Below are 24320 nucleotides of genomic sequence, written 5' to 3'. Positions count from 1 at the left end.
TGTTGGTGATGCTTGCATCAATGACTCTTGATCTCTTTCCTAGGTTTTCTATCTCCAGAGTTGTTTCCCTTTGTGATCTCTTTATTATTTGTATTTCCATTTTTAGATCCTAGAAGGTTTTGTGCAATTCCTTCACCTGTTTGATTGTGTTTTCCTGTAATTCTTTACAGGATGTTTGTGTTTCCTCTTAAAGGGCTGCTTCTAGCTGTTTACCTGTGTTCTCCTGTGTTTCTTTAAAGTAGTTATTTATGTCCTTCTTAAAGTCATTTATCATCATCATGAGAGATGATTTTAAATCAGAGTCATACTTTTCTGATGCATTGGGGGTATCCAGGGCTCGATGTGGTGGGAGAACTGATTTCTAATGATGCTGAGTAGCATTGTTTTTTGTTTCTTATATTCTTATCCTTGCCTCTCACCATCTGGTTATCTCTGGTATTTGCTGTTCTTGCTGTCTCTGACTGTGGCTTGTCCCTCCTGCAAGCCTGTGTCTCAGTGCTCCTGGGAGACCAGTTCTCCCTGGGAGGTATTTGAGTATGGAAAGCTGTGCTACAGGGTCAGCTTTAGGGTGCACATAGAAACCGGAAGTATTTTGTCCCTGTCTTTTCCTTGGCTCCTGTGTCTGGATGGCTCTGGGTGGGTCTCTCTTGGGCCAGGAATTTGAGCAGAAGTGGTGGTCTTACCTGTGCTCACAGGTGTGTCAGCACTTCTGGGAGACCAGCTCTCTCCAGATGATATTTGGGTATGGCACACTGTGGCACAGCATCAGCTCAGAGAACAGAAGGAAACAGGAAGGGTTTTGTCCCAGGCTGCTCTTCAGTTCTTGTGTCCTGAGGTCTCCACGTAGGGCCCTTGGAGCAGAAGTGGTGGTCTTACCTGTGTTCATAGGTGTGCTTGCACTCCTGGGAGACCAGCTCTCTCCCAACAGTATTTGGGTATGATGCGCTGTGGCACAGGGTCGGCTCTTAGTGCAGACCAATTAGGTAGTTCTTAATATGAATTGAAATAATTTCCTTCACAGATGCAGAAAGACAGACCTTATGTGGAATCAAAGTCGAAATTGGAGGTCTCCATCAAATCCCTCCCCTAAAATGTCAGAGAATCCCTTGGAAGAGGAGGCAGAAAGATTGTAAGAGTCAGAGGGGATGGAGAACATCAGGAGAACGTGGTCCTCTGAATCAAAGAAGCAAGGTACATATGAGCTCACAGACTGAAGCAGCAAACACAGGGCCTACATGGGTGTATATCAGGTCCTATGCAAATATATTATAGCTATTGGATTAGTAATTTTTTTTGGAACTCCTGACTGTGAGAAAGAGTTAATCTCAGATTCTTTTGCCTGCTCTTGGGACTCTTCTCCTATTGAACTGTGTCCAACTTCTATAATAAATTTATGCTTTCTTATTATGTTTTATTTTGTATTATTTAGTTGTTATCTCTTAGAAGCCTTTCTTTTTCTCATAGAGACAGAGAGGGGAGGGATGGTTGGGCAGAAGTGGGAGTAGTAGAGGAAAGGGAAGCTATAATCAAGATATATATTAATAAAATCTATTTTTAAGTTTTTTTTAAATAAAAAGCAATATTTTCCTACAGTTTTACCACCCTAACAACATGGACAAGTAGATGTATTATTCTATATGATGAGGACAATTCCCATGCTTCCTTGAGGGGGAAAACTGCCGCAGTTAGTACAACCATTCATTGAATCACTGGATAGTTTAAATTATCTGTTAATCCCAGCTGCACCTCCATGTTTATGCTCCAGCTTGTGGACATATCCATTCTAAAATAGAATGCCCAACCTAATAGTCAGAGGTGAGGCAGAAAACCCCCACCTCCTGGAATTGTAGTTTCACCGTCTTAACACTGGAGTAGAAATTCCCAACATAACATATTGGTTTAGAGTTAAAGTAACTTGACATATAACATGGTTCTACTTAGGTACTTGGCAATGAAAAAACAAGTTTTTGTAAGTTAAGTCAGGTTTGATGTAAAACATTAAGAAACTGGAAGTGGATTTTATACAGTGTAATTTTAGCACACATTCCTTTCCTTTTTAAAGAAGAAATGGGAGGATTGTAGAAGTAAGAGAAATATTCCTTTCTAAATATGTAGAAATATTCCTTTCCTTTTAAAAGAAAAAATAGTAGGTTGTAGATGGGTCTTATGCACTATGTATTCAGATGTTGATTTCTGTGACCCGAGACCTAGTTATTGTCTGGACATGTGCTTTGTCATGAATTTTGAAGAATCTTCTGTACTTATATAGTGTAAGGAATGCCCCCAATTATCTCTGAATGGCTAATTAAAAGCTGAACAGCCAGTGCATGTGGCAGAGAAAATAGTAAAGCTGGACTTCTTTTTTTTTTTTTTTTTTTTTGAGACAGAGTTTCTCTGTGTAGCCTTGGCTGTCCTGGAACTCACTCTATAGACCAGGCTAGCCTTGAACTCAGAAATCCGCCTGCCTCTGCCTCCCAAGTGCTGGGATTAAAGGCGTGCGCCACCACCACCCAGCTGGACTTCTGATCCCACGCAGGGGAAGGATTTCACCACAAGGCAGGTGAGTTCACCAAAAGGCTATTCTAGAAGAATAGCCACGAGTCAGGTGTGGAAGAAGAAGAAGCAGGAGGAGGAGGAAGAGGAGGAAGAGGAGGAGGAGGAGGAGGAGGAGGAGGAGGAGGAGCACCTTGAAGTTGGGCATGGGAACGCGTTGACATGGGAGTTCTTTGAGCACAGACATCTACAACAGAGGAAGTCAAAGAGAAACTACGTGCAAGCAACCCAGGATGTGTTGATGAAAAATAGTTAAGATAGCATAGAGGGTTAGGACTATCTGCTCAATTATTGTGCTTAAAGCTTCTTGAACAAATCTATAAGTTTCTATTTCAATTATTTGGGAGTAAGCTGAGTTAGAAAATAACTGCCACTCTTAAATTTTATCCTTTACACAAAGTAGGGCATGTTTAGTGTGTCACATACACCTTTTAAGAGTCTCTGGGTTACAGAGGAAGATATTATATTTTAATTTGTTGTGGACAGATTGTGTTTTGTTTGTTTATATCTTCATATTGCTGTGAATCCAAAGAAAAATGGCATAAGACTTCAATCTTCTTTGGAAATGTACGTGCATTTTATAGCATGTAACATTTCAGATATCAAATTATACCATAAGCTTAGAGTAGGAAGATAACATCTCTTCTATGAACAGTGTAGTATTTGAAGTCACTAAGTTCCACAAAGCACAAATGGCGAGTGATTCATAGCACACTCATAGTTTTATCTGAAACTCAACCACAACTTAATAATATGATCCAAAACGACCAGATCACACTAAGTATATTTAACCAAAATAACCCCATTTACTTACACTTTCTAATTTAATATTTTTACCTATCCTTCAACCTCTTTTTGCCTTCTTCACAACTCCTGTTCTTAACATTTCAAAGCATACCACGGTGCTATAGGGATAACTGTATTCCCCACAACACAAATTGATCCTTTCTGCTTGGTTCTAAGGAATGGGAACACACATTCCCTCCACTCCTTTATCTTATGACTGTATGACAGTCCCAGTTCATTGCTGTTGAGAGTAAGCCATCAAAAATATGTACAAGCTTCCAGATAACTTGACTGAACTGTAGGAAACCAAAGATTCTCCAAGAACAACTTAGTACAGACTATGCTTTTTTTTCTTGTTCTTCCTTCCTTGCCACTTCTGTCTTTGAGTTGCACATGTGGGGGTGCACATTTGTATGTGAATGCATATACATGTGTGCACGTGTAGGTCCAAGGTTGATGTTGGGGAATCATCCTCCATTGATCTTCCACTTTATTTGTGAAGGCAGGGTGTCTTAATCCTGAGTTCTCACATGTGCTCTGGGGACTCCCTGGCTCCACCTTCTAGTTGGGAACTGCAAGTAGGTCTCACTCCCACCAGAATTTCCTTGGATTCTGGGCATCTGAATTTTCGTCCTCTCCTTGCACAGCCAACATTTAAATCACTGGGTCATCTCCCCAGTTCTCTAAACTGCCTTTCAAAAGAGCACAGTTTTTATTTGTTTTAAAAACAGCACCTGTGACTTTAGTGTTTTGATGTTAATATGACTAATAACATATCACGCACCCAGAATTTAGCTATCACACAAAATCAAGCATAACAATAAATTATAATGAAAGTGACTTTACTATTATGGAAAGATTGGAGACCAAATAGCTGTTCATATGGTAATAAACTACACACATTTTAAAAATATGACACTATTTATTGCAAAGGAAGAAATCTTTTAAAAAACTGGTCTCTAAGGTGATAGACAGTCTAAAGGGTTGTAAGAACTTGCTGTTTTGTAAAAATATGTACTTACAGCATAAAGAGTTCCTGGAAACATTGGTTCATTGACCAGGATAGTGTCTCCAGGATTGATGAGCATTTCAAATACCTAACAAAAGAAGCATAGGTTAGCTCAGACAGAATAGCTACCATTCTTAGAATATCTTTTCCTTTGCACCTCCAGGATCTAGAGAGGAGTTGGGCATTTTTCTGTAAGGGCCAGGCAATACCTCCTTTGTGAATCAAACGGTGCTTCTTTTGCAGCTGCTTATCGCTGGCTCTATTGTGAGATAGCAGTCACCGGCAATGTGTAAGTAAACTGAGGGCCAATAAAACTTTATTTATCATCTTAGCTAATGGTCTGGATTTTGTTGTGGACCAGTTGGTTAGCCTCTATTGTAAGATTAAAATAAAAAAAAAAAAGAACATAACTGGTTTGGCTCCTAAAATTCATCTATTCCTTTTACTGCTTGAAAAATGTGTTAGTTATCAACTATGAATCAGACCAGGGAAGAATACTGGAAATAAAAATTCTTGGCAAGATGACCAGGTTCTTACTCTCATGAGGTTGCCGATCCTCTGAGAGGGCTAGATGCTAATCAGGTAATTATCTAAATAGAGAAAGGAGGATCAGTAGCAAGTGTTGTTGAGTCAGGTTCCCAATATGGACATCTCATTGCAGGACTTGAGCATTCAGAGAACTCAGGAAAGGCTTCCACGATGTCTGGGTGTATACAGGGGATAAGTAACAACTGGCATCTTTTAGCAAGCTGGAAGACTTCTGGGACTTGAGATGGACTGTGAAGAGGAGGAGGGGGAGGAAGAGGAGGTAGAGAAGGAGGAAGAAGGACAGAGGGAAGAAAAGAAAGAGAGAGAGGAAAAGAGAGAGAGAGAGAGAGAGAGAGAGAGAGAGAGAGAGAGAGAGAGAGAGAGAGAGAGTAGCTTTGGAGCTTTGGAGAGAGACTGCATCATGTAAGCACTCAGGCCATGGGAGGACTTTAAGGAATAAGGACTTTAAGAAATGAGAGAAAGCATCCACATTATTAGGAAGATAATTTTGACTGCTGCATAAAATAATAATAGGCTAAACAGGTGGACAGTTTGTAGGAGTATTTGGGAAGTGATATGGTCCTAGGGATAGACACAGGTAGAGAGGTAGGACTGTAGAAAAGGCCTGAGAGCTGTTTAGGAAAGGAAAACCAATGGAACATGCTCATGGGCTACAAAAAGAGTGAAGATTTTCAGTGCCAATCACTTAAACAAAGGGTCAAGATGTTGCTCGTATCTGAGCAAGTGGATGAGTTGTTTAGGTGGTGTTTGTTTGTTCGTTTGTTTGTTTTTCTGCCTTTAAACATCCTGCTGTAGGGTTACATAGAAGAATAATCAGATGCATTTGGAAAGAGCATGGAAGTGTTGGGCACCTGTTTGAGGAAAGACACCCAGATGCAGCTTGCAGGTCGACTCAAGGAAATCTGGAGCTAAGCTGAGGAGAATATTTAAAGGAGGCCTCCCGAGTCTGAGGGAGGAGAGCCACACACTGAGTGAGTTGGACTATCATAAAAGCATGAAGTGGTCCATGCTGCTAAACAGTATTTAGTAAGGCTTGGTGGTGTGGACTGTGAAGATCCCTGATGTTGTTTATCACAGGCAGACATTTTTGCAGTCCAAATGTAGGGTCTATTATGACTGAATTGTACACCAGTCACAGAATAATCCCTCCTTACTGCCTGTTAGCTCACAGTCCCTGCTTCAGTTTAATAGCCTATAATACATATGCTATTGAATATTAACTAAAAATTAGGGCTGTTTTCAATTGAGCTAGAAGACTTAACAGTTGTTCTCTAACTTGATCTGATGCTTCATTTGTTTTTCTTTCTGAGCTTTTGACATCTTATAGAAAACACGCTCCTCCCAAAAGTTCCTAGTAGACTCTGCCCTTACAAGACAGCCTGCCATCAAGAAAATTAGCTGAGGGACTGACATGGGTCTTAACAACAAATAAAAGGAACAGTTTATATTTTTCATGGTTCAGAGGGCCGCTATAAACATCAAGCATCCCAACTGAAAGGGGAAGTTATACCTCACCTGCGGTACTAATTAAAGAATGGAGATTGGAAGGGGGATAACCTCTCAAGGGGTCACCCCTAGTAGAGGAGCTAGTGGCAGTTGACAGCTGTTGAGGGAGAGAGCATCATTTTCCTGGTGTATTTGTCCACTGATCATTTCCAATGCTTCTATCGATAGTTCCACACCCATGCACACATAGGTGACCATTAATTGGACTTAATCAGTTATTTTAAAAAAAAGAAGATAATGTGATTTTGGGAGGAAGATATATTTGTAGGTTTAGGAGCATTGGAGAAAGAAAATATGGGGTGGGATATGATCATATATCCTTGTATTTATGAAATTGTCCAAGAATAAATTAAAAAGTAAAATAGATATAAGAGAAATGAAAAAAATCTATCTTTGACACAACTGGGTAGAAATGAAGTTAATTTACTTAAAAAAAATGAAGGAGGCAAATATAAACAGTGCTGTGGAACACATGGAACAAATATTAAATCAGATTATTGCCATGGTCTCCATAATAAAGTCACTTATACTAACTTCATTCTTTGGCATGATTGGAGCTGTAACAGATACTGAAGATACTGTTTTCTATCACTTTCCACAAGGAAAGGTCACCATATGCTTTTTCAAAGAAAGTCATATCTTTGAGAGAATTTCTAAGTATGAATCCATAGAATCACAAATGTTTCTCTTCTAGCAAAACTCCACCCAGTAGCTAATTTCTTTCCCTTTTCTAAACCCAAAAGGAAAAGGTTATTTTGATTTCTAATATCAATTGATTAAGCCAAAGCATGTGTATCTATCTGCCTTGTGTGTGCAGTCAATCCCTCTGGCCTTCACCCCTCCTGTCCTATCTTTTGACTTTGAGTTTCCTGTTTATTATCCTAGGTGAAGACAAAACAAAACAAAACAAAACAAACAAAAAAGCCACTAGTAGCCCACAAATCATGTCGCCCTTGTAGCTTGTGGGAGAGGACCACATTCAGGAGTGTCTGTGACTCTACTCACAGCTTCCCATTTCTTTCTGTTCTTACCTTACAGAGACCATCTTGGCAGCCGGATGTGATGCAGATATCCATCTGTCCTTGACTGGGTGGGTAGCAGACAGTAGGGGGATTATGCAATTTTATTTGCAACTGCTTTAGCCAGGACAGAAGTTCTGGAATTCTAAGACATACAATGCATTTTAAAATTTATGGTCATAATAATCATAGAAATAGTAGGTAGAGAAGAAATAGTGGTTTAATATCAAACTCATTATACATCCAATTTAAAAATCTCTCCAAATGCCTTTCAGCAATATCAGGATTCTCACTTAAAAAATGAGGCAATAGAGTTAGATGTTAAGAGATTCACACAAATTCAATCAGCCAGAAATTCACATAAAGTCAGTTGTTTAATCCACGAGCCAAGCTTGAATCAACATCCTACTCAATTTGAAGCCCGAAGGCTTTGTCTCCCCCTAGGACATTCTTTACGTGATGGAAGATTTCTATACACTAGATGTTTACCCAATTCATGTGCATATTAGTAGGATGATTTCAGTAAACTCTTCCAACAGAAGACCTTCTGTCTTTTTATTTTGACTGTGTATATATAGCCCAGGCTGGTTTTGAGCTGACCCATACGCCACTGTACCTGGCCACAAATACATTTAATAAAATATTATATAAAGAATTAATAAATTAGCCTTCATCATTGGAAGAAGACTAGCTAAAGGAAGTCTTGGGGTATATGGTTGAATTTACTGTTCAGCAGTTTGAATTTATATTCTTGTTTAAAAGGAAACATCAGGACATGTGTCAGAGAACCTGGTAGGCAGCCGGCTGACTTTCTCAGCTCTCTCTGTTCCCCCAGACTCAGTCCTCAGCCTTGTACATAGCACCTGCAGCAGATCACTAGCGCAGCTCCCCTCCTCTGCCCACCTGTCCTGTGGATCTTACAAACCATTTCCTCCTGACTGTCCCTTCCCCCACTCACCACTGCCTCCCAGCCTTCAGCATCAGCAGGCATTCCCTGAGGACATATCAGCTGAGTAGGCCAGTAAAACAGGCAACATACAGCTATCACTCTCTAGAATTCAGTGAAAATGAATATGCAGCATTCCCCCAAGTTATGGGACACAATGAAAGTAGTGCTAAGATGAAAGTTTATAGCTCTAAGTGCCTACCTTCAAACATTTAGAGAGTTCTCATGGTAGCAACTTTACAACACACCTGAGAGCCCTAGAACAAAAAGAAGCAAGCACACCCAAGAGTACATGGCAAGAAATAACCAAACTGAAGTCAATAAAGTAGAAACAAAGTGAACAATTCAAGCAGTCGTTGAAACAAAGAGCTAGTTCTTTGAGAAAATCAACAAGATAGGCAAGCTCTCATCCAAACTAACTAAAAAGCAGAGAGAGAATATCTGAGTTAATAACACCAGAAATGAAAAGGGGACCTAACAACAGACACTGAGAAATTTCAGAGAGTCATAAGAGCATACTTTAAAAACTTATACTCCACCAAATTGGAAACTCTAAAAGATATGGATAATTTTCTTGATAAGTGCCACTTCCCTATGTTAAATCAAGGTCAGATGAGCAATTTAGACAGACCTATAACCATCAAGGAAATAGAAACAGTCTTTAAAAGTATCCCAACCCTAAAATTGTACAAGGGCAAGATGGCTTATTGCAGAATTCTACCAGACTTTTAAAGAAGAGTTAATGCAATATCCTAAAATGATTCCATAAAATAGATATAGAAAGAATGCTGTCAAATTCATTTTATGAGGTTATACTCACACTTATACCCAAACCACATAAAAACCCACCAAAGAAAGAGAATTATGTAACAACTTCCCTTATAAACATAGACATGAAAATACTCAAGAAAATACTTGCAAACTGAATCTAAGAACACATCAAAAAAAATCATTCATGATGATCAAGTAGGCTTCATACCGGAGATTCAGGGATGGCTCAACATATATAAATTAATAAATGTAGTCTATAATATAAACAAACAAAGAAAAGAACACATGATCATCTCCTTAGATACTGAAAAAGCCTTTAACAAAATCTAGCATCCTTTCATGATAAAAGTCCTAGAGACATTAAGGATACAAGAGGCATACATCAACATATAAAGGCAGTTTTCATAGGCAAGCCTATAGACAACATCAACTTAAATGGAGAGACTACAATAGCAGAGACAAGAAAAGGTTGTCTACTCTCCTCATATCTGTTCAATGCAGTGCTTGAAGCTTTAGCTAGAGCAATAAGACAACTGCAGGAGATCAAGGTGATACAAATAGGAAAGGAAAAAGTCAAAATATTATTTGCACATGATATGATAATGTAAGTGACCTAAAAAATTCCACCCAGGAAGTTCCTACAGCTGACAAACACTATAAAACATCTTTATTTAATTCTAACCAAGCAAATGGAAAGGTTTGTATGACAAAAATATCAAGTATTGAAAAAGAACATAGGAGACTCACAAGATGGGAAGGTCTCCTATGTTCATGGATCAGTAGGTTAACACAGTAAAATGGCTGTTCTACCACAAAGGAATCAGATTTAACGCAATCCCCATCAAAATTCCAACACAATTCTTCACAGACCTTGAAAGGACAATTCTAAACTTCATATGGAAAAACAAAAAATAATCAAATGAACAAAAAAACAAAACAAAGCAAAACTCAGGAGAACTAAAACAATCCTGAACATAGAAGAATTGCTAAAGGCATCACCATCCTTAATTTCAAGTTGTACTACAGATCTATAGTAATTAAACTGTGTGGGATTGGCCTTAAAAATGGACACTTTGATCAACTAAATTGAACTGAAGACTCAGACATAAATCTACATACCTATGGATACCTGGCTTTTTGATAAAAAACAGAAAAATACACTGGAAAAAAGACAGCATTTTCAACAAACGGTTCTGGTCAAATTGGATGGCTGCATGTAGAAGAATGCAAATAGACCAATACTTATCACTCTGTACAATGGTCAAGTCCAAGTAGACCAAAACCTCAACATAAAACTAGATACACTGAGCCTGGTAGAAATGAAAGTGGGGAAGAGCCTTGAATGCATTGGCACAGGAGGAGACTTCTTGAATAGAACACAGATTGTGCAGGCACTAAGATCAACAATTAATAAATGGGACCTCATGAAACAGAAAAGCAAAGGACACCATTAATTGGGTGAAATGGCAGTCTACAGAGTGGGAAAAGTTTTTACTATCTCCACATTCGATAGAGGACTAATATCCAAAGTATATAAAGAACTCAAGAATAGATATCAGAAAAATAAATAAACCAAATAAAAATGGAAATACAGATCTATACAGAGAATTTTCTATAAAGGAATCACAGCCACTATGGAAGTCAATATTACAGTCCCTCAGAAAATTGGTAATTGATCTAACTCAAGACCCAGCTATACCACTCTTGGGCATATACCCAAAAGATGCTCCATCCTGATAGGACATTTGCTCAACCATGCTTACTGTGGCATTATTCATAATAGCCAGAAACTAGGCACAACTTAGATGTCCTGCAATAGAAGAATGGATAAAGGAAATGTGGTACATTTACACTCCAGAGAATTACTCAATTGTTACAAATATTGACATCATGAAATCTGCAGGCAAATGGATGGGATTAGAAAAAAAAATCAAGTGAGGTAACCCAGATCCAGAAAGACAAATATGGCATGTAGGTATATATTCACTTACAAGTGGATATTAGCTAAACAAGCAATAAACAAGATGAATTCCATAGACTTGGAGAGGTTATGCAAAGAGAAACAGTCTGCAGAGAGAAGAGGGAGGGATGATAACTTCTAGTAATGGTGGAAAAGGAGTTCTGACAGGTTATCTTTTGTTGCCAGGTGCGGCTTCCAATGGCAGGCCTGGGTTGCATTCAATTGAGTTGTTGTCCAAGAAGGTCCCATGGAAATCTTCAAACAACTAAGGCTGTTACTCCGCAGGATCCCATTGCTGAGGACAATACCTACACAACTCATTGAACAAGGCCATCAAGCTGGTACCTACATGGAGCCTTCATCCCTGCATCCCAGTTTCTTTGGTATGGGAAGCTATTCTTCAGAGTACCAAAAGAGAAACGTGGACAGAATCTGTAGGACAATGGTGACACAGAACTTGTGGAAGCAGCCAACCAATGTCTGATTTGACTTCTGGCCCACTCCATGGGAAGGAGCCTGTACCCAACACTGCTTGGGAAACCAGGAACCCAAGTTTAGATAGCTCAAAGATCTAGGGAAACATCAAACACAACCAGTAAAAACAAAAACAAGAACAAAACAATAAAATGATTCCTAATGGTACTCTGGTATAGTCATAGATCATTGTTCCATTCAGAGAGGCTTTTTCTAGCAGCAGATGGGAACAGATGCAGAGACCCACAGCCAGACGTTATATATAGAGAGCGTAAATTGGAGTTCTCCATCAAATAAATCCCTTCCCTCAGGGCTCAGAGAATCTTGAGGAAGAGGTAAGAGCAGAGAGGATGGAAGACACCAGGAGAACATGGGTCTCTGAATCAACTAAGTAAGCTACACACAAGTTCACAGAGACTGAAATAGCAAGCACACGTCCTGTCTGGGTCTGCATCAGGTCCTCTGCATGTATTATTGCTGTTAGCTTAGTATTTTTAGGGGAGTCCTGACTGTGAGAACGAATATGTCTCGGCCTCTTCTGCCTGCTCTTGGGGCTCTTTTCTTCTTGTTGGGGTGCCATGTTCAACTTCAATATGACAGTTTTTGCTTCATCTTATATTTTATTTTGTCATGTTTAGTTGTTATCTCTTAGAAGCCTGTCCTTTTCTAATGAGAGACAGAAAGGGAGGGGATCCAGAGGGGAGAGGATGTGGGAAGGGATGGAGGAGTGGAGGGGAAAGCATATTTAGGAGATAATAAGAATATATTTTCTATAGAAAAATAAATCCACATTTAATTCTTTTAAAAAAGGGAACATCATTATTGTCCAAAGACTGTTCTCTGCATGTCCTCTCTTCCCACTATGATGCTTTCCCCACTGTTATTTTCAGTATCATACTAAGCTCCAATGGGACTTTCTTCTAGATGTTTCTCTGGCTCTCCCAGGCATTTAAGGTTGAAAGCTAGTCACTGGGGTGTGTGAAGCACTTAGTACCGATTTTGCTTTTAGTATTTTAAAGTTTCTTCTCCCAACACCCCATTAACGAAAGAACTCAGTCACTTCATCAATGACATTTGAAAATGAGCCAATAGAATTCCACCGTCTATTGATCACTTACCCATAGCTTGAAGAGTATTGGAGAGCCCTTTTGATCATGTCTTCTTCAAACCGGATGGTGCTTCCGTTTTCCACAGTGAAGGCAGCTGACTTAAAGGGGAACATGTTCGGGTTTGGAGATCCAGGAGCCAGGGAGATGAGGGATTTTGGTGCTCTGCTCATTATTTCCACTATGATAAACACGAATAGAAGAAAAAAAATGCATCCACTGTCCTGTGGTCTGAACGTTAACGTTTCTGACCAAGTCCTATACTAGCCTCTAGTATTTGATATGATATATTAAAGATGGGGTTAGATCATAATAACTCTGCCCTCGGAAATGGAATTGGTGTTTCTGTGAAAGAGGCGGAGCTGCAGCGAGAAGCACCATCTATTTGGATTTGCCTTCACTGGGTACCTTATGTTGGGCATGGCAGCCTCCAGAATCGAGAGAACATTCTTACTGTTTATTAAATTACCGCTCTTCTTGTCTGACATAGCAGCATACTGGGCTAAGACTGAATGCTAGTCTGAAATAAATACAAAATAACTTTTTCTAGACTTTCTCACTGTGGAAGGAATCCAAGAATGCAGATGGCCTTGAAAATGGAGAGGGCTCCAGTAGCAGAAAGCCTTTCTCCCCGTTGCCCAATACCTATCTGTGTATGCCCCAGCTGCATCTCTGGCTCCCATTCCCCAGTCCTGTCTTCCCTGTAGAGCCTTTCTCAACAGCTGGCGTGCAAGATGTGCGTCATGCTTGGCCCTTTGGCTCCTCTCCAACACCCCAGCAAAAGCACTCACTGCCTTGCCTTGCCTCCAGCCCAAGCTCTTAATGAACAAAAGTTAAATAACTCCTTCACGAATGCTCACAGAATGTCTTCACACTTGAATGAATGAGCGCAACCTAGCGGTGAGCGCCAAAACAGGGCACCGCGCAGAGTTTCGGCTAAGAAAACTCCACTCTTGCAGAGCAGAGCTGGCTCTGGCTTTGTTTTTCACCTGTAATTCTGATGGGGGACGGTTTTCTGGCCAGGCTCGTTGCAGTGAGGAACCGTGAGTAATTCATGTCTCTGCTGGTCGCGTGGAACAGGAATAGGAAAGCCAGTCACTTAGAAAGGCCTCCCAGCTCAGTCGAACTGCACTGTAGCCGTCCCTGCGTAGTGCCAACCAATCTGCCTGGCTACGGACTGCCGTCGGCAAGACCTAAATAGGCCAGGGTCAGGCGGCAGAAGGGACAAAGTCCATCCACAGAGGGGCTGTGGCTGACCCGGGTGGACCGCAGTAGGCCACGCCCTCTTCCGCCCCGCGGGCAGGCCTATGGCAGCTGACCACAGGCAACCCAAGTCACCGGTCAGGGATGGGCGTGGAGAGACGAAAACCGCGATGCCCTGCTGTGATGCACAATAGCAACCAGGCTCGGAGCCCGAATTCACGTAAAAGAAGTGCGGATTCTTTACCTTGCTGCTCAGAGTCTCGCAGCAAAGCATTGTTATTGGCCAGCCCCGACTCCCCGGCCCCCACCTCCCGGTCAGATCTTTGAAATAAGCCTCTGGAGCCGGACCGGATCTCAGGATCCTGGTCCTTCAGTACCCTCTGGTGGTAGCTTTGTTCCATTGCAGCGGGCATTATAAGAGGTGCTCAGTCTTCTTTCTCAGTATCAAGGTCTGTCTGTCTGTCTGTCTGTCTGTCTGTCTGTCTGTCTGTCTGTCTGTCTGTCTTCCCCTTCCCTCTCTCACCCCAACCCCCATATCTTCAAGCGGCTCCAGATGAATTCTGTAACTTTACAAAATAGAAGCCTGGTAGAGTGAGTGGGAATAGTTAGTTACCCGCACCCTCAAACTTAAAGACTCAATCTGCAATCTCCTCGATTCTCAGCCTCTTCTCCCACTGAGTTCCAGAGCTTCCACTGTGTAAGCACTCGGTTGAAAGTGTGTTGGATATGGTAGAGATAAAGTGATTATCAAATATAAAATTATCCGGTCAATGACCATACAAAGAGAAACTGTCTTAAGTTCACAGTTATTTAAAGGAGGGCATGGTGAACGAATCGCTCAGGGAGTCCTTTTGGCAGTCGAGGTGCCTGGGTCATATAGTGAGTGAGCTCCAAAATTATTAAAGAACAGCTGAAAACACAGGGTTAAAGCTGTCCCTGGAAAGAGGACATCTCATGACTTTTGAGGTGTCAGCTTTATTTGACCGTGGTAGCTTAAAACAGCTGTGGTGGTGGAGGACCTTCCACCCAAGAGGACAGTCCTCCGACTGGCAGAGGGGAGGGGCTTTGGAGGCTATAACCATTCTGAGTCTAAAAGAAATACTTGCCACAAATAGTTTGACTTCTCAGCGTTGGAGGTCAGCGTCTTACTGCACTAGTACACTCTAAAGACAGAGCACAAAGCATAGACTCTAAGACCATCAAATCATGAAATGAAGATTCCTACAACAACAACAACAAAAAGCTTGCTGTATTTTCTATGCAAACTTTTCTGTGTTTTAGTTAAGTTTAAATACTGTCTTGATAAAGCACCATGACCAAGCATTTGATTCCGGGTTAGATTCTATAGGGTTAGATTCTTTGATCATGATGGCAGGGAGCATGGCAGCAGGCAGACACGTAGGCATGGCACTGAAGCTATAGCTGAGAGTATATTTACACTTAGATTCACAGGCGAGAGGCTGGGAGAGCTCCCTGGGAAAGATGTGGGTTTCTGAAACCCCATAGGTAGCTTTCTCCAAGTGACACACCTCCTCCAACAAGGCCCCACCTCCCACCTTCCCAAAGGGTCTTACCAGCTGGGGACAAAGTGTTCCCATTCGAACTGCCACATCCTGAAATTAGGAAAAATACTTGAGATGCTGACTGGCTATAATAAGCTGGCCATGTAAGGAAGCAAAGCGGCCAGTCAGAGAAGGTAAAAAGATGTGGGAGGTGCTGAGAGTGTTGGTTACAGAAATGCATTACAGAGTATAACCATGGTCCAAGGGAAAGGCGGCATATTAGTTGTTTTTTCTTGTTGCTGTAACCAAATCCCGTGAAGAAGCAACTTAAAGGACCAGAGGGCCACTCTGGACTACAGTTTAGGGAGATAAGAACATATTGGCAGAGAAGCTCGGAAGCAGGAGAACGACATCTACAGTTGGGAAGCAGCAAGTTAAGAGAGAGCTGGGACCAGACTGAAAGCTCAAGGCCCGCCCCTTGTGAGCCGCTTCCTCCAGAGAGGCTCCTCTTCTAAAGGTTTTAGGACTTTCCTAAATAGCCTCACTGAGTATCACAGGAGAGATTTCACACACCAAGCACCACAGCCTGTCAAGAGTTAAGTGGAGGAGAGCTCAGCCGTCAATCCGCAGTCACAAGTTAAAACTGATTCTTAGAGAGGAAGAACTCAGGCTTTGTCAAGAGTGCAGGAGCACCTGTCTCCAGGGAGCACAATGAATGAGCGAAGCTCACATTGTACAGGTTAGTCTTTCAAGACTTAGTTTAGGATCCCCAGGGGATAGAACCTTTATCCAAACATTTATTGAATCCTTACTCTCTGCCAAGGAATGTAATGAATTTTATAGGGTGGTGGAGACAATTCATTGCTCTCAAAGAACAGAGGAGGTGATCGATTTCATACAAAGCAGTGTCTTGCTTTGGAAGGTGGATACAAGCTCAAGAAAGGAGAAGGGGATAGGGAGTGGGGACGGGGGATAGGTGATGGGTGATGAGTTTTAGTAGACAGGTATTCACAGCTGGATTGGAAACATGTTCTTTTATAGCCTTTGTTATGGTTGCAGTTTAAAAAGCAAACAAGGTCACACACAGCCTAATTGCCATTGTTGGAAAATTTCTCTTAAACCTTTTGTTATTTTGTCTTCCCTGACACCCCCACCTCAGGATCTGAAGACTCAACCCAGGGCCTTGCACTTGCTAGGCAAGCACTCTACCATGGAGTTAAATCCCCAAGCCCTTCTCCTAAAACTTAGAGGACAAGGAAAGACTTGCTTTTAAGTTACCAGAGTCTTAAGCAGAGAGATAGCCATGCTTTTAAACACTGTGTTCAGGACTGGAGACAGGGCTCAGTGAGAGAGCACTCACTCTCTCAGAGTATACAGAATCCTAGGCTCAGTCCTCAGCACCACTGAGCGGAGAAAAACCCAACAAAATAAGCAGACACAAATGTGTTCAGATGAATTTTTTTCATGTGTGAATTTTTTTTTTGTCATGTATGACTTTGCATACGTTGAAGCCAAGTTGTTGAGGTAGTTTAGGCTGTTGAGATGAAAAAAAAAGGGGGGGCCTATTTATAGGGAAGATAGCCCCCAAACCAACTGAAAGAGTCTTCTAGGGATTCCGAGGTAAAATACTCCCAAGTGGCTCACCCAGTGGAAATTAAGTTTCTCCCAGCAGGGAGGCTGTCAGGCCAAAGTCAAGGTGTTGGCTGATTTGGTTTCTTAAGAGAGTATTCTCTCTACTGTGTGGATTTCTTTCCTGCCTCTGTGTACTCATCTAGCAATTTCTTCGGGGAATAGCTGCATGCCTAGGGTCTCTTTCTCCTTTCTAGTTAAATCAAATCAGACCTACTCTTAGGATCTCATCTAAGTCATAAGATTAAGAATAAAGTGCTTAGTGGCCGCCAGGTCCCTCATCTGCCTACCTCTCCCATCCCTTCCCTCCATTGCCCTTCTTTTTTCTCCCAGTCTTGGAATACCTCACGATCCTCCTTACCTCTTTACAATGCACATGACGTTTTCTCCCAGGAAAATGCATTCTTTCCCTCGCTGGCATCCATCTCAGTCAAGTTTCATGACTCAGTTTTAACGTCATTTCCTCAGAATGAACTTTCCTGAGCCCTTTCACTTTTCTTTTTTAATTTACTTTTGAAATTTTGAATATTGTTTTACTCATACCTCTGCAAAAATAGCAAAGCCCAGGTGGCTAGGCACCACATTGTCTTGCTAATATTGGAACAGTGACACTACTTTGGACACATAAGGAGGAAGATAGCCTTTAAAGTCATGAAGTAGTATAGCCGTGTCTGGAAACATGTAGAGTTTGACCCACACAAAGTTTGCATTAAATGTTTTTAGAATGTCTGAATTTACTATTAGTGATAGAATTAGCTGAAACACACACACACACACACACACACACACACACACACTCAGATGGAGATTTGAGAACTCCAAAATTATACGGGTCATATGGAGTAGAAAAAGATAATAAATGAAGCAGAGGCACCCGTAGTAAGATAGAAGAAAATGAATGTAATGAGATATGACATATAAAAATGAGAAAGAATGTAGAGAAAGTCATATTGTCTAAGTCCGTTTTCTGTTATTAAAACAGAACATCTGAGACCACTTTATAGGGTAAAAGAGGTTTATTCTTGAGCACAGTTCTGGGAAAGCCATGGTACCTAAGAGCAGGGCAACCCCCACTGCTTGGCTTGGTTGACGGCCTCACGGTGCAAGACATGACAGATAGTGTGGAACTCGAGAATGTGTGCAGAAGTGGTGGAGAATGTGGGAGGGAGTGGAGGGAAGAACCACGTAACAAGTTCACTTTCATTGGAATTGCATTACTGCCTTCACTTGTGGGAGCTCATGATTCAATTGTATCTTAAACGTCCTGCCAGTATTCATCACAGCTACAAACAGGGACTGTGGTTCTGCTCGTGAAGGCTCTGCTTTCTTGATCAGCAATCTATCACCTCTCAACATTACACTATATAGCTCTGGGGATTAAATCCCTTAAGCTTCTGAAGTCATCGGGAACTCATTTAGACCTTTAAACTTCTCTAACAAACCTTGGGTTTACTGAAATTTGGCAGCGCAAAATAGAGACTAGTTTCCTTAGAGTTCTCTCAAATGAAGACTTCTCATCTTTTAAAGCCTGCCCTACCCATCCTACTGTTGGGATGTGAATAGAGTCTTGTTTGGCTCTGCCTGGCACACTTTCCCAAGCTCCACTTCATCTTTCGCTCTAGCTTCCATTCTAGGTATTTTGAAATTTAGTGTCACTTGGGAGTCCCCATCTAACATTCTAGTATAAGCCTTTAGCATCTGCTCACAATTTCCATCTCTCTAGCTTCCTTACTTGCAGCTCTGAGCTGCACTGGTGGGGAGGGTCCTCCAACTTCCAGGCACATCTAGGCCATGGGACCCTATACTTTTTCTACCAGCTGCTACCTCTAATTGGTTCTGTCTTATATTCTCACTTCTCTTGGTCCACAGATCTTGAATTACATTCATATGGGGAAAACCCAATCATTAATGGGCTTTTTTCTTTTTTGCTTTTTTTTTTTTTTTTGATTTTGCACCCTTACTGAGATGTTGGCATTCATCTCATCTTCTACAGTGGATCTTGCTTATACATTTTATAGATGACAATATCATGTCGCACTGTCACAAAGTTGACCAGACTTGGGTCCATCTTGGGAAGGAATCATGGCAGCAAATGTGGGATGACTGGTCTCATGGCATACAAAGTCAGTCAGACTTCTCCTTTTTAGTCTGTCTGCTACAGGACAATGGATGATGACACCTATATTCAGGGTGGCTCTTCAATGCTCAGTTAAACATTTCTGAAAACCCCATCATAGACATACTCTGAGGTACATTTTTTTGGGAAGGCTAAATCAGTCAAGTTCATAAGTAAGATCAACCACGACAAAGTCTTTTTTCTTCCTTATAATTCATTCTTTGTGCCCTTATGTTACTATTACAAATAGTTTGCAAACATTTGTTGGGTTTCTCATTCTCTTCCCTCCCCTATATACCCCGTCTCCCCAGTTTTCTCTTAAATTTATGGCCTTTTTTTCTCTAATTGACTTTTTGTCGTATTTTTTTTAAGTCCAGCAATAACTACATAAGAAATCTGATTACTTTATTAGATTGGCTCTTGTATTGATATGGATAGGAATTATTTATTTATTGAGCTACTATTGTTGGTCCAACCCATCAGTGTTGGGAAATTTTAATTACATCAATGTCTCAATAAAAAAAAAAGTGTGCGTGTTTTCAAGTGTGAGCTAGCATAGTCATACCTTGGAGTAAATGTGGAAGTCAGAGGGCAATTTGGTGGAGTCAATTATTTCCTATGACCTTGTGGACAAATGATCAAAGTCAAATTATTAGATTCGTGGGCAAGCACTTCTACCTGCTGAGCCAACTCACTGGCCCTCAAGTTAAAGTTTTAAAATTGCATTTCTGATTTGTTAGTTAATAATGATAATTGTCTTGGCTAAATATATTCATGTAGTTTATTTTAAATCAATTGTTTTTAACCACATATAGAGGAAAGCAATTTTGGAAAAGAATCTAGCTTTAGTTAGGACAGAAAATGGAGGTAAACAGAGGGAAGTAAATTGTGCTGAATTGTGCCACAGGCCGGCCAGTCTAGGACTCCCTCAACCCGTGGGGGGAACAGGGTCCTAGGCAGGAAAACAAGGCGTTGGTGAAGAAATAACAAACAGAAACAGACACAAGGGAGTGCTGAAACTGAATGTAATTTGTACAAAGTAGAAATCAGGCTTATATGGTATACAGAGAACAGGGCAAACTACAGAAGTTACGTAGGCAGGAGATGGTCACATCAAGGTCAGTACAATCAATCAACCAGGTACAAGGCAGAGGAGCAGTGGTGTCATTGTTCGGACTGGGTTGTCCTGGCGTCCCCAAGATAAACTCTCAGGGTCTGTCTTGAGGTAAGCATCTGAGCTTATATTAGCATTATTATATGAGCATATTTTAGCATTCCTAGGCTGTAAGGTAAATAATTAGTGAGGGAAGCCCTATAACTTCTCTCTAGTCAGTAAAACAATTCTGCCTTGTGTGGGACTACTCTTAATAATTAGTGCCTAACTGCTATCTCTAATTTTATGGGACTGTTCTGGCAATTAGTGCCTAGCTGCTATCTCTAACTTTGGAGACACTCTGTCTGATAAGACAGCTCCTTTGTAGAAATCCCAAGCTAACTACAGCTAGGAAATCAATTAGGATTATTGAAACACTGTGGAGGTCAGAAAACAATGTTAAATCTCAATTTTAGCTATAACAAAATATTTCTTAGGGCACCTTTATGCCTGAATAAAGAAAGCATACAGATCTCTCCACAGACTTAGCAGAGATCAATCTGGAACACATCTAAGTTAGGAGATTCCAGCAACTGACTGAAATACCCAGGAGACAAACTCCCTTTGGAGTCATAATGCCGCTTGTCCGTGATCAAGTTTTAACCCTGATACTGTAGACCTACTGGGTAAACGAGTGAGTGCAGCAGAATTGAATGAACTTCTTCTGGCTATGTATTAATTTTTAAGAAACCAATTCACAGAGTTTAGACCAGTTTGTTTTCCCTGGTTTTATGGGCTGACTGCTCTCAAGGTTGCCTGTTTCTGAGGAATGTCTGGCCTGTTGCCAGGTGGTGGTGAGGGGTTGTATGAGGTTTGACTTGGTGGTTACCCCGAGTCACCATGCCTGACTGGCAGCTGCGTATGGAAAACCCGACTGAAGCTGTGGGATGGAGTGCTAGCCGATGCCTTTTCCTTGGGGCTTTGGCATTTTCATGCTGTCAGGCTACTTCATGGTTACATCTGACACAGAATTACTTTTCTGGCATCCAGTTAATTGAAGAGATCACAGGAGAAAGCTGAGATTCTGTATGTAAAGTAGAAAAATAAAGCTCTCTTGAGGGGGGAATGTGAGATTACACCACAGAAGGGCATGAAGGGTGTGAATCATTGTGAAGTCACTCTATGGAAAGGATTACCTGCTATGGGACTTTAAAAAGAGTACGTAACCAAAGTGGCAGTGGTGGTGCACGCCTTTAATCCCAGCACTTGGGAGGCAGAGACAGGTGGATTTCTGAGTTTGAGGCCAGCTTGGTCTACAGAGTGAGTTCCTAGGACAGACAGGGCTACACAGAGAAACCCTGTCTCGAAAAACCAAAACATTAAAAAAAAAGAATACATTCCCTTGTCTTAGGATGTGAGGCTTTTGCAGACTTTTGTTTTCTTTTTATAGTTTTCACCGAAGGGTTCTTCAAGCTAGACTTGGGTAGAATAGTTTCTTTGATCTGCCACTGGTGTACTATCTGAGATAAACCAATGTTCAAATGTTCATTCACACCTCTGGAAAAGTCCTACAGTAGGATAGGAATTTGTTAAAAATTATAACTTGACAATAGCTCTGCCATATTCCCTCAAACTTCATTTTGTAGCTCATAATCTTCACTTGACCCTTGTCCCTTGTGCTTTGTCACCGAGACTCCTGAACTTTGGACATCTCCTAGCCTCCTTGTCCTTAGACCCAGCCTATTGACTTAAAGGTCAGATAGCACTGCTTTGTTTAGATGTTGTAAATGTTGTAAATGCACCTGTTGTTGTTTTCCCATATAAAAACTGGTTCTGAGGACTGCTGTTGCAGTTTTGGATTCCAGCGCCTGGCTGTGTCCCTGATTAATCAGTCTTGGAGTGTGCAATCAATAGATTGCTGATACTTAACTAAGAATGGTGTCTGAGAGGTTTGTGTGTCTCTTCCTGGACCCCAACACAATTCGTGTTTTTTGATTTCTGAAAATAACTCTGATAAGATGGTGACACATACATATAAGGGAATAAAACCAACCAAACACAAATTACTTTGTTTTATGGTTCTGTCAAAACGCTTAGAACATGGCTGCACACCTATACCCACCTGAGGACTTGGCAGCTACCTTTAATGACAAGTTGGCACATCTTTCTGCCTGTGTAACAGGGGAAATGGATCAGGTCCGTGGGCTGAGGTGTCAGGAAAGATATGAGTACCAGATTAAAACAAGAATAAGGAAAAAGAGAAAAGCAACAAAACCTGGAATGGGTCATAAACTGCTTTTGTTGTTTACAATGCAAATTGCTGCCTGTACCATCTGCTTGTAGTAGTAAATAATGTGGTTTAAGGAGAGAAAAAAAAACAAAATAAAGGAGAACAGAATGTGCCACAAACCGTTTTTCAGTGCATAGCAACAATCCCTGCCCATCACATGCAATAGGAGTTGGTGATGCATGTGGCAGCTGCCCTCACTGTACTTTCTCAGATGCTGAAGTCTGGTCAAGTGTTGATTTCCCTGACCCTCTTTATTCCCTTCTAATAAGGGAAGAATCCATCATAAACCTGGCATGAGTGCCAAGCAGTAATCAGGGCTTACTGTGGGCCTTTATCCTGCAGAGACTATAAAACTAGTTCAAAGAAGAAAATAGCTCTAGCTGCCTGGGGCTTACCATTCCTTGGTTAGCCATTTTCTGTGTGTGCCCTTCTTGGACCCAGTTGCAGGTTATTGAAATGGTGTAATAATCTCAACAGATGTTCATTCTTGCAGATAGAAGATCTTTGCTCTATCAGATGGGATTCTGCGGGGAAGCAGATGAAACATTCAAGTAGCATCAGTATTCACAAAGGCATGGTTTGAGTACATAGGAATTGCTAACATACTCAGTATTCCACTCTGCTCCCCAGTAGACCCACTGAAATGAGAAGGAGGAGTGCAGAAAGAACTGCTTGGCAGGGCTTGTCACCTAAATTTAAAACTACCAGCCAGAGGAAATACAAGGACTAGACCCAGAATCTTCTCTTTTTTCTTTACTTCTTTCTGGGGTTTCCCACTGAATGTGTCCACATGGAAGCCGGTGCAAGGGAGGTTGTTGAAGCTAAGTGATGAGCCCTCTGGTATTGGGCAGAGTGAGAAAGCAAGCAAAGAATAGATCTCCACAGCACATGGGAAATCCCCAGCCCATGTTTATATTCCTTTCCTAGTTTTGCAATGTAAAATGAGTAGTAGAAAATTCCATTTGAGTGCAACATTATTGGAATTTTTATTTTTATTTATTTTTTTACTTTCATTCAGATACTTTCCTGATAGGAACAAAAAGAAACTCATAGGAAGTATATGGAGATTAAACCTGGTAAAAGAAAAGAGCCAGTTAACTTCTGGAACAAAGCTATTCTGTGATCTTAAGCACTCATGGACCCTCACTCAACTCTAACTTTGTTCTTGGATCATCCCAATAAAGACGGAAACCAACTGAAACAGCTTTGTCTGAAAACTTTGATTGCATGTCTGTTAATCTGCTTTTTGTTACCCTACCTAACAAATACTTGAGATAATCATCTTATGGAAATGTTTAGTTTGGCTTAGTTTAAGTTTTAGTCCATGATAGATTCATCTCTTTGTTTTAGATAATGCAGATACCATGGCAGGAGTGTGGAGCCGAGGGAAAGTCATCTTATGTTCAGGGAGGAGAGCAGAGAGAAGGGGTTAGGGCTCAACTACTCACTTCCCGTCCTGACTCCAAAGACTCAAAGATGTCTGAAGAGGCTCTACCACCTCAAAGCTCTGCTGTCTCTCAGTAGCAACAATTTAAGGTTCAACACATGAGCCTTTGGGGAACAGGTATTGTCTGAACTATATTAGCATGTGTTGCTCCCAAGGGAGGAGATGTTCCACTAAGGATGTAGTTTAATTAGAGGAATCAACCAATGTTTGGTTAACACAATTGGAACCCAAAGTGAGGTTTGCCCTTCCTCCAGATCTACCTCAACAGAGAAATACTAATGGACTGAGTTCTACCTCAGACTGAGAGTAGAAAGGAAGACTTACAACAGAAAATCATGATAGCAAACTCATGGCTTTCAGC

General features: G+C 41.1%; 1 protein-coding gene across 1 annotated transcript in view; it reads right to left on the bottom strand.

Annotated features, from left to right (window-relative positions):
- Aadat (aminoadipate aminotransferase) overlaps window positions 1–14229 on the bottom strand; it is a 36485-nt gene extending 22256 nt beyond the window's left edge. Inside the window, exons 1-4 of the mRNA XM_031339893.1 lie at window positions 13669–14229; window positions 12692–12860; window positions 7435–7567; window positions 4362–4436 (exon numbers count right to left, since the gene is read on the bottom strand). Coding sequence (XP_031195753.1) covers window positions 4362–4436; window positions 7435–7567; window positions 12692–12860; window positions 13669–13735 — 444 coding nt within the window. The 5' untranslated portion in view covers window positions 13736–14229. The remainder of the gene's footprint in view (window positions 1–4361; window positions 4437–7434; window positions 7568–12691; window positions 12861–13668) is intronic.
- Between the last annotated feature and the right edge of the window lie 10091 nt (window positions 14230–24320).

The sequence above is a fragment of the Mastomys coucha genome, unplaced genomic scaffold (assembly GCF_008632895.1).
Source record: "Mastomys coucha isolate ucsf_1 unplaced genomic scaffold, UCSF_Mcou_1 pScaffold22, whole genome shotgun sequence".
NCBI lineage: Eukaryota > Metazoa > Chordata > Mammalia > Rodentia > Muridae > Mastomys > Mastomys coucha.
Note: the sequence above shows the minus strand (reverse complement) of the source record. Positions and strands in the feature narration are given on the sequence as shown.